Raw genomic sequence first — 11,198 nt, forward strand, 5'->3', positions numbered from 1 at the left:
TCCAACACTGCAGGGCTGGTTGCTCTTTCTAAATTGACTAAAAGCCATTTAGTCAAAATGGGATTTAAACAATTCCCACCAGCATCACCATAACATTTCCCTATATCCCAGCCTGATTCATCTCATTATTCATGACCTTTCTCACCGTGAGTCACCAGGACGCTGTTTCAGCCCCAGGACTCCTGCCACACACTAGAGCTCAGTGTGAGGCTTGTGGCAGGGAGCAAAGCTGGTCAGCTGAGCGGGAGAAAAGCAGTCATTGCTGCTGTCAGAAAGATCCAGGGGATCCTTCCCGCTCGCTGACTGATAGTTGCTGCTGCTATCACAGCCAGATTCGGATTTGCACCTCCAGAGTGTGGGGCTGGTCTGGCAAATGTGCCTCCTGCGGGGCTGTTGCCACTGGGATAAAAGGCTGGGCCAGAGCCCTAGGGACCTTGAGCCAAGGCAGCGCAGGATGTCAGCACAGGGAGGGCTCCTGGAAATGCTGCAAGGTATCTCCCCAGACACCATCTGGACAGATCTGCACGAAACGCCCATGTGTAGAATAAAGTCCATTTATTTCACAGCAAAGGGCAATGTAAGAGCTTGCATAGTCCCTTGCCACTGCCTGGGCACAAACCCCTCTGCTCCTCCTGCTTTGCTGGCCCAGGCGAGGGGAGCACAGACCCCTGCAACGGGGTCAGTGTGCTGGGGGGCCTTGCCATCGGAAGGAGCGCCGAGCACAGCTGGCCTGCGGGCAGGCAGGCTGGCAGGGGCTGCCCACCCTCCTGTGCTCCACGAGACCCAGAAGAACCAAGCGCCCCATAGGGTCTTCCTACAATTTCAGCAGATATCTGATAGAGGAGAAGCCGGTGCCAGCTGCATGTCTGCTGTGCTGCCAGGACTGCCTCTGTCTGTTACTGATGCTTTTAGCCGAGTCTCTGAACCCACAAGAAGAAGCCACATCCATCTTGCTTTGACCCTTCTCTCCTGACCACCCTGACAGCTGGGACTCCAGAGAAGAAGTAACTTTGCCAGGCATTTCCACTCCTTGCTACTTGCCTGGAAGGAGACAGGGTCACCAGTGAAGGTAAGACCAGCCTGCCTACCTCATGGGAGCGAGTTTTTTCTAGCTGGACACATCCACAAAGTCACGCATCTCTCACAGCTGTGGCCACCCGACCAGCAAGCCATCTGTCCCTCGTTGCCTCTGCCTCACACGATGCCATTGCGCATGGGATGAGTCCGTACCCGGTAGATGATGACAGCGGTGGCTGGGCAGAGCACCAGGGCTGTCATGATAAGGATGGTGGCCAGGATGATCAAGACAATGACCCAGATGTCCAGGGTGTGCTTGGGGAGGGCGGCAGGACTCGCAGAGTCAGAGAAGTCCATCCTGCAAGAGAGGCAGAGAGGTGATGGGGCAGCCCCCTCCATCCCTCCCATAGCCAGAACACCCCCATCACGGTGCACCCCGCTGCTCTCTCCAGTGAGATGCCAACGGTCACATCCAGCCTCCTCCTTCGAGAAGCCCCAGGATTTATAGAGTGCTTTGATGTAGCTGGATAAAAGCCCAGGGAAAAAACTTCCCTATTAATTGCTACTGTTGTTATGATATGGAGAAATAGTGTGAAATGGGGACGCTTAACACCGACTGTGATTGTATATGTCTACTCAGAAATGTGGGTATGGTGACTAGTCATGGGTGCGGTGTCTGATCACATAGGCACACAGCTCTGAGGAGACAACTACAGTTTTTGAGGAGACGCCTGCCCTTCTTCCTCTAACAAAGGGGAGACGGGGAGACGCCTGCCCTTCTTTCTCTAACAAAAGGGGCTATTTAAAAGAGAATGAGAGAAGATGAGAGACATTCAAATGCTATCTAGAGGAAGGGAGTGCTAAGTCTCCTTGCTGGAGAAGATTGGATGGTCACAAGAACATGAATCACCTACAAACCTGCAAGACCACCACATTCCAGGAAACGGACTGATAAGCTAATTAACATACGAAGCGGGGTTTAGGTAACATATGTATAGGCGCTAATTGAATATTCATTTGTTTCATTGTATAAATGTGGGATGGTTCGTCACTTCTGGTATGCACGCTTGTGGAGGAGCGATCCCCCGTGCATCTGCGCGCAATAAACATACCTACTTTATAACTTTCGAGTTATAGAGTCTAATTCCGCACGTCAGTTTGGCGAGCCAGGCAGGAGGATTTCTGCTCGGCTGAGGGACCAGCTGCGGAGCGGACGCTCCTAGGCGCGCCCCGGGAGATTTCCTCGGAGGAGCCTCCTCTTCTCAGCTGTTCACCCGGGAGCAGAAGAGAAACCCTGGATCCGCGGATAAAACGGTATGTTTAGTAACGGGGCGGCTGGTGAGACGCACGGAGACGTCCGGCGCGCAGCGTAGTCCCCAGGAGGAAAGGTACCTTGGGAGGGGGTTTGCTGACCAAGGGGTGGCCGCTAGCGATCTTGAGGGCAGATCGAGCAAACCCGAGGTTACTGCCATTCCTAAAAGCCCGGAGGCCTCGTGACGGAAAGCGGGGGGCGGGACGGAATAAGGCGGAATCTCACAGGAACAAGAGGGACCTCTTAGCAAAAGTAAAAGGGAAACTTTTGCGTAGGAAAAAAGGGGGAAGCTAAAAACTTCCATTGGGTTGTCTTAAGAATTGGGGAATTCCTAGAATATAACAACTGAAATAGCGCTCTGTGTCTTGTTTGTTCTGTGTGTTGTCTTGTTACATGTTCAAAACTTGGAGTTATGAAGTGTATGTTGAAAAATAATAATATTCTGGTAATTCGTGGCAAATAGCGGAAAACTTAACACTCTGCTTAAGACCAGGAAAAATGTGGTTTTTTGTTTGTTGTTTGTTTTTTGGCAATTGTTCATTGAAATGCATACTTTGTGAACTGTCAGTGTTCCTAAAAGTTGTACATAAGTGCACGGTACCGTATAACATACTGCTTGTGTGACTGAGGGCTGCCCGGAGAGTGTGAATGGTGTGATTGAGATGCGCATTTTGATTTTCCGTGTATAGCTTAATTATTTTGACTGAGTGTGAGTGCAAGAGTGCTTGAGACACGCGTTTGAGTGCAATACGAGTAAGGAGCTCTATCCGCGTTTCCGACCTTGGGTGGCTAAGGCGGCCGGAGAAAAACAAAGTAATTAAAATTGTAAAATGGGAAATGGAGGGAGTAAGCCCTGTGAAAAATCGCCCTTGGGTTGTATATTAAAACATTGGAGTGATATCGTAGGACATGGTGGTACCGAAAATAGAAGGAAATTGATTAAATATTGTAATCAGTGGTGGCTTTTGTATAAATTGGAGTGATGCGAAATGGCCTCAGGAGGGAGGAACGTTAGATTATAACACTCTCCTGCAATTAATGTTGTTTCTGAGGAGAGAGGGAAAATGGGACGAAGTATCGTATACAGACATGTTCTTCGTCCTCCAGGACAAACCTGAGTGGCAAAAGGACTGTGGATTAGTACCCCCTCGGGATCCTATGGTACTAACACTAGAAAGAGTGAGGGATTAACATCACCTGATCTTTGATTATGGCTCTAGAAAAGGATAGGAAAAACCCCTAAGACCTAAACTAGAAAGATGTTCTTGTTGAAATTTTTGTGTTTAAAAGCTCAGGTTGCGGTTCCTTCTGTGGAGCAACTAGAATGAAACACGTTGTAAGATAAAAACTTGTACTAATGTATGTAAAACCTGAGGCGGGGGTGGGTGGAGAATCAAAGACCTTGTGAAAGTGTTAAAGTATTGGGGTGAGTTTGTACAAACCCCCGTACCCCCTCGAAGGTGCGACTGAGTCACGCTGGATGCATGGCAGGGTGTTTGCTGTTTGCCTGCGAAGGCTGATATGTAATAACACAGACTTAAAGCAACAAGTAGCAGATTTGCATTCAGGGTAAGAAAGAGTTAAAGCAGAAATGCTGCTGCAGAGGCAGGCCTGTGTAACCTGCAGAGCAGGAACAGCATCTCCTGCCCCGAATCCTCCTGATGGTGGGGAGGAGGGGATTGCTGTTGCTGACAATTGAGCAGAAGGACCTGACAATGTCACCCCAATTGCTGCAGCATTTGCAGTACAACAGGACCCGTAACTGCCCTTTAGGGCAGGGAATGGGTATGAGGTGGAATTTTAGTGAATACGAAACCAACTTATTTGTTGAACTTCAGTAAAAAAATAATTATTTGTTACAGTTGTGGGAGCTGCTGGCCACCAGGAAAACATCCTGAAACCTTTAAAGTACAAACTAAGAAAACAAACAAGAATGCCAAATTCCCCAAAGGCCCTTCTTGGTAGGGACTTATTAGAACAATTGGAGGCAACAATCAAATTTAAAAAAGGGGAAGTTACTCTGGAAGTAAATGATCACCAATACATACAGGTTATGAGCCTATCTTTGGCCAGTACTCCTATAAAAAGGGAAATTGATACCAGAATTATTGATCAGGTATATCCCGGAGTATGGGCAATTGACATACTGGGACGTGCCAAGAATGCATCACCTGTTATAGTAAAATTAAAGGAAGGACAGGGTGCGATAAGAATTAAACAATACCCACTGAAAAGGGAAGATAGGGAAGGAATTCGTCCAAATATAGAGCGATTCATAGAATTAAAACTACTAAAAGAATGTGAGTCAGAATTTAACACACCTATCCTCCCAGTTAAAAAACCTGATGGGTCTTATAGGATAGTTCAAGATTTAAGGGCCATTAACAAAATAACAGAGGGTCTGTATCCTGTAGTAGCTAACCCCTATACCTTACTAACCACCCTGACACCTGACCTAGCTTGGTTCACAGTTTTAGAAGAAGAAGGCACAGGTGGTGTTACAACAAGTCACATACCTAAGGTACGAGATCAGTGCCGGACAACGGGTCCTAGGGAAGGCCCGAAAAGAAGCCATATGCCAAGCCCCCCGACCACGAACTGTAAAGGAACTGCAGACATTTCTGGGAATGACAGGATGGTGCAGGCTTTGGATATGTAATTATGGCTTGCTTGTTAAACCATTATATTCCCTGATAGCAGCTAATCAGAAGGATCTTCAGTGGGATGCTGAATCAGACAGAGCTTTCCATGAACTGAAGAAAGCCTTGATGTCGGCACCAGCACTAGGACTTCCTGATGTGAGTAAGCCATTTTTCCTATTTTCCCATGAGAAACAGGGAATGGCATTAGGAATACTGGCACAAGATTAGGGACCATACAGACGGGCAGTGGCATACTTCTCTAAACAGCTGGATGCCACTGCAAAAGGGTGGCCTGGTTGCCTGAGAGCAGTAGCAGCTGTCATCCTAAACATCCAGGAGGCCTGGAAGTTTACCTTGGGCCAGAAAATGACTGTCTTAGTATCCCACACAGTGTCTGCAGTCCTTGAAACAAAAGGGGGGCATTGGCTCTCCCCACAGAGATTCCTAAAATACCAGGCCATAATGGTGGAACAAGATGATGTTGAGATCGTGACTACAAACATCGTCAATCCGGCCTCATTTCTTAATGGGAATGTTGGCGAATCAGTCGATCATGACTGTCTAGAAACAATCGAAGCCACTTATTCTAGTAGGACAGATCTCAAGGATGTTCCTATTAATGGAGCTGAACATTGGTTCACAGATGGGAGCAGCTATATGCTGAATAGAAAGCGACATTCTGGATATGCTGTTACAACCTCTGAAGAAGTGATAGAATCGGGACCGCTACCAGCTGACACTTCGGCACAGAAGGCTGAAATCATAACCCTTACTCGAGCTCTGGAGAGAGCTCAGGGAAAACCTATAAATATTTGGACTGATTCTAAATATGCCTTTGGAGTGGTACATGCTCATGGAGCAATATGGAAAGAAAGGGGACTGTTAAACTCCCAAGGAAAAATCATCAAACATGCGGAAGAAATTTTGAAACTCCTAAATGCGGTCCAGCTTCCTGAAAGGGTGGCAATTATGCACATCAAGGCACACCAGAAAGTGAGCACAGAATTAGAAAGAGGAAATGAACTGGCGGACAGGGAAGCAAAACAGGCAGCCAGAAAAGCAATCAAGGTAGAGGGTGCGCTAATACCCGATGGACAAATATCTCTAGAAGGTAAACCAGACTATACTAAAGAAGATCGCAAACTGATTTCTGACCTAGAGGGATCATATAATGAGGAAGGGTGGGCTGTAATCTCACATGGGAGAATAGTGATTCCTTCCTACATGGTATGGTCAGTAGTTCGGGAAGAACATAGAAAAAGGCACTGGGGGGCAGAAGCTCTATATAAGGATCTCACTAAAAACATAATAGCACGAAATTTGTATACTACTATTAGACAAGTAACCCAACAATGTGATCTTTGTCTCCAGACTAATCCTAAGATTACCAAGGGGCCAAAGTTGGGAAAAATTGGGAAAGGAAATGTTCCAGGGCAACATTGGCAGATTGATTTCTCGGAACTTCCAAAAAAAGGGGGGTATCGATATTTATTGGTACTAACAGATACCTTTTCAGGTTGGCCAGAAGCCTTCCCGTGCAGAACTGCTAAAGCCTGGGAAGTGACCAAAATACTGCTCCAAGAGATAATACCTAGGTTTGGAGTCCCAGCGGTAATGTCCTCGGATAGAGGACCACATTTTGTGTCCAGAATAGTGCAACAGATCAGCCACCATCTAGGAATAGATTGGCAATTACATACCCCATACCGACCACAATCAAGTGGCCAGGTGGAAAAGATGAACCATCTAATCAAACAACAGATTGTCAAGCTAGGCCAAGAAACAAATCTAACTTGGCCCCAGTCTTTGCCATTAGCTCTTACATGGATTCGAACTAGACCAAGAGCAAAAGAGGGGCTTAGCCCATTTGAAATTTTATATGGATGACCCTATGGGGTACAAAAGGGGACGTCTTCACAGATTGGTGAAGAAACAATGACTTCCTATATGGTGGCACTAAACAAACAATTAATAAGAATTGAGAAGCATGTGATGGGAACACGCAGTAGGGGTCTGGATGGACCTGTTCACGATATACAACCAGGGGACTATGTATACGTTAAGTGTTTTGCAGATAAAACCCTGGAACCACAGTGGACCGGACCTTTTCAAGTCCTACTCACCACCTACACCGCAATCAAGGTTGAGGGACAGAATTCTTGGATTCACCATACCCGGATCAAGAAAGCCCCTGCAACTTCGTGGAGAGTAACCCCAGATAAAAAAGAACTGAAACTCAAATTTACTCGGACAAATGGGAACAATGTGGGTGGCAAGTAAGTGAACCTGAGCGGTTGTGGATCCACCATATGGGAAGGGCACCACAACAAACAATATAGAACAGAAGAGTCTGGGACTAAGCCAGTGGCCAGTCTTTCCCAACTTGTTATCGGTAAGCCCCAACTCAAACAAAGATATTTTTGATCAAAACAGATTTTATATGTATATGTGAGGAACGTTCTTAAAATGATCAATAGTGGGTTTAAACCATTTGTGTTTTTTTGTACCCTCTCTCTTGCCTACAACCAAGAGCCTGATAACTGGCCTTGGAATCATGCCCGGAAAAAACACACTGGAATAATGGGAAAGGTGGACTCAAAGACGAAATTAGCTATGGTGTTTTTTTCTGAAAGTGAGGTGTACCAAAGGAATCAATGGGATCGGGAGGATGTACACAAAGTCGACCGATTATGGGGAAAATTAGGAGATAGGATAAAAGTAGGGTGTCAAACATATAATGAAAAAGATAACACCAAGATTTCAGGAGACACCCTGATTAATGTCAGAAAGGTAGATAAGGAATTTACCCTTCTAAATACAACCATGTGCTTTAATTCACGGGAATGCTGGCACAATTTTACCTTAACCGAGCCCATCTTTATAATATGCCTAGGAAAATATCCTTTTGAACATAGAACATGGGCCAGAAAGATAGGCGACAAGTGGCAAACCAGTAGATTTAGAATCTTGTATTATGCGAGAACAGCAGGGCTTCCTCTGTGAAAGCAATACTATAATGGCTCAGGATACTTGTTTAGATACAGATCAGAAAATATGCCATTTCCAGGCCAGACCAAATGCAAACTTGAAAACAGTAATTATATATGCAGGGAAGGGATGTGCATGTTTGAGAACTAGATGTAACACAATAACCATAGATGGGGAGGTAAAGGAGACTGCACAATATTCAAATTATTGTATTTATAATTTCACTACTATAACAGGATGCGATTTTAGTTACTCAGCCCCAGTAGTGTCTCATCAATTCTTAAAATCCAACTTTACCCTATCACAGATGATAATTCCTACCCCCATAGGACTAAATATAAGTAGTATAAAAGAACTATTAAAACATGCAGATTTACAACGTATACTGAAAGAAACCAAAGAAAAGGGACATGAAACTCTTCTTATGATCCATCATGATGTAGAGGGGATCAAGAAAGTTTTAAAAAAGGTAGAACAGGATGGAAACCATAATTGGTGGGATACTCTCTTTGGCTGGTCACCTTCTGCAACAGGAATTCTTAACACTATGGTACACCCCATTGTGATCTTATTGATCAGTTTAGGAATTTCCTTAATACTAACCATTATGTTATGTTATATTTGTGGGTCTGGAGAGTGTTTAAAAGGGTAACACTTATGTATGATGCTTTATATCATTCGGGAAGACTGCTTAAGTAAAAGAATTTACTTAATTTAATAAAAAGGGGGGATTGATATGGAGAAATAGTGTGAAATGGGGACGCTTAACACCGACTGTGATTGTATATGTCTACTCAGAAATGTGGGTATGGTGACTAGTCATGGGTGCGGTGTCTGATCACATAGGCACACAGCTCTGAGGAGACAACTACAGTTTTTGAGGAGACGCCTGCCCTTCTTCCTCTAACAAAGGGGAGACGGGGAGACGCCTGCCCTTCTTTCTCTAACAAAAGGGGCTATTTAAAAGAGAATGAGAGAAGATGAGAGACATTCAAATGCTATCTAGAGGAAGGGAGTGCTAAGTCTCCTTGCTGGAGAAGATTGGATGGTCACAAGAACATGAATCACCTACAAACCTGCAAGACCACCACATTCCAGGAAACGGACTGATAAGCTAATTAACATACGAAGCGGGGTTTAGGTAACATATGTATAGGCGCTAATTGAATATTCATTTGTTTCATTGTATAAATGTGGGATGGTTCGTCACTTCGGGTATGCACGCTTGTGGAGGAGCGATCCCCCGTGCATCTGCGCGCAATAAACATACCTACTTTATAACTTTCGAGTTATAGAGTCTAATTCCGCACGTCAGTTAAAGGAGCTGATAAAGCAAAGTCACAACCAGGCGCCCCACTGGTCACTCACGAGGGGTCATCGGGTGGGGAAACGGTGGAAGCAGGGCTGCTGGAGCCCCCCGGCTTCAGGGGAGCCTCGCACCTCCCGCCCACCCCCCCACCCCCGAGGTGCCAGCTGCTAAGTCACGGAGTTAACGTCTTAATTAGCAGCAGAGCTCCGGGCTGAGGGGCCGGGCTGCACCCCCCGGGTCCCGCAAATGCCCTCGGCCGGGACGGGGCTCCGGGCAGCTGCGTGATGCGACCGACAGCACCGGGCTGAACCCCCTCCCCGTCCCGCCCGCAACTGCCCCAGGCTCCGGCGGGCCGGTGGGGCACAAGCCCCCGCCGCTGGGGGGAGGCGGCGGCAGCATGCCTGCCCTGCCCGCCCTGCGCTGCCTGCATGCCCTGCCCGCGCCCCGCTACCTGCGGCGCTGCCCGGCTCCGGCTCCGGCTCCGGCGAGAGGCGGCGGCAGCGGCAGGACCCCGCCGGGGGAGGGAGCGTCCGCCTGGCCCCGCCCGGCCCGGCCCGGCCCGGCCCGCGGGGGGCGGCAGGGGAGGGGGGCCGGGAGAAGGGAGGGCGGGCAGGCAGGATCTTTTTCCTGCACCAGGATAAAGGACTGCGGCTCATGGTCCTCCAGGACGGGGTCCCACCGGGTAAAGGCCACTTGGAGCAAACCCGAAGGTCTCAGGAGCCAGGGAGGCACGGGGGGGGGGGGGGGGGGGGGATGTTTCCCAGCCTAACAGCTTAATGAAGGGCTTTTCCTCTCACTTGTTCCCCTCCCGCCTCACCACCAGCAGGGCTCACATGTGCCCACTTGCCTCCGAGGCCCGGGGCAAGAGAGAAAAGTAAAACCACCGAAAACCCCAGCAGTGAGGTGCCAGCCAGCGCTCCCCGGGGCTTCAGGGCAGGACTGATTTAGAGAGACGCGGGTGCAGAGCGTCTCTAGGGAGGCAGCAGACCTCAGCCCAGCTGGGAACGGCGCATCCACTGCCCAGTGGAATATTCTGCTCCGCTCATGATGCTTAAGGGCAAAGCCAGCAGCAGCTATTCCTGGCCGGCCCCAGAAAGCAAGGTGGGATGCTCAGATTATCCCACCGGGACACAAGCCTGGAGTCACCCACAGCGGGGCCCACACTCTGCACCCTTCACCCCTGTTTTTCCTGGGGAAAACTGCCGGATTCCTCTGCTCTCAGACACCCCTGGCCTCCCAGCACACAGTTCTCCGCTGCCCTGGGAGCAGCGCACCGGCAGGCAGCTTCCTCCTGTTACTGAAAATCGTAACCAGGGAAACTCCCTTCATTCATCAGCTTTGACAACTTGACAGGGTGGGTCATTTGACGACTTGGAAGAGTGGGTCAGAATGACCTAAATTTTGTGTACATACTTTTTTTTTAACATACAGTTAAATTGGGAATTTAGGCAACGCTCCCTGCCTTCCCAACAGTGCATCCCCCTCCAGCTGCTGCTGTTGGATAAAAAGCACGTGGGTTTTTATGAGGAACGGCGGCAGATCCTCGAGGGCAGGGGTTTCCTCCGGAGCCGCAGGGGCAGGCGGCGGGCAGAGGCCGGGCTGGCAGCCGGTGCTGTGCAGGGACAGGCGTAGGGTGAGGATGGGGCAGCAGTGTCACAGGCCGAGCAGTGATGCCGGGCCCCTGACGGGCTCGCACAGCGTGCCCAGGGGCAGGCCGGGGGCGCTTTGCTGCTGCAGGCTGTGGGCTCGGGACACCGTAGCGGGCCCTGGCGCTGTGCTGCTGACCCCACGGCACCGGGGCGGTTGTTTCTGCCGGGATCCTGCCTCAGCGACGGGGGAAGAGAAACCACCTTTGGGGATGAAGAAGGCTGGCCCCATGTGGGTTCGGGGGGAGCGCGGGCAGCGGAGCAAGCTCGGGGAGAGGGAACGG

The 11,198-nt window shown here is 48.8% G+C and overlaps 1 protein-coding gene across 1 annotated transcript; it reads right to left on the reverse strand.

Annotated features, from left to right (window-relative positions):
* Positions 1 to 540: 540 nt before the first annotated feature.
* Positions 541 to 11,116, reverse strand: SMIM3 (small integral membrane protein 3). The gene is made up of 2 exons (XM_080399429.1): positions 9,720 to 11,116; positions 541 to 1,375 (listed from the first exon to the last, which is right to left on the reverse strand). Exon 2 carries the CDS (start codon positions 1,372 to 1,374, stop codon positions 1,195 to 1,197), a length of 180 nt encoding a protein of 59 aa, XP_080255555.1. The 5' UTR covers position 1,375; positions 9,720 to 11,116; the 3' UTR covers positions 541 to 1,194.
* Positions 11,117 to 11,198: the final 82 nt, after the last annotated feature.

This window comes from Falco punctatus, assembly GCF_963210335.1.
Source record: "Falco punctatus genome assembly, chromosome: 8".
NCBI classification, from domain to species: Eukaryota; Metazoa; Chordata; class Aves; order Falconiformes; family Falconidae; genus Falco; species Falco punctatus.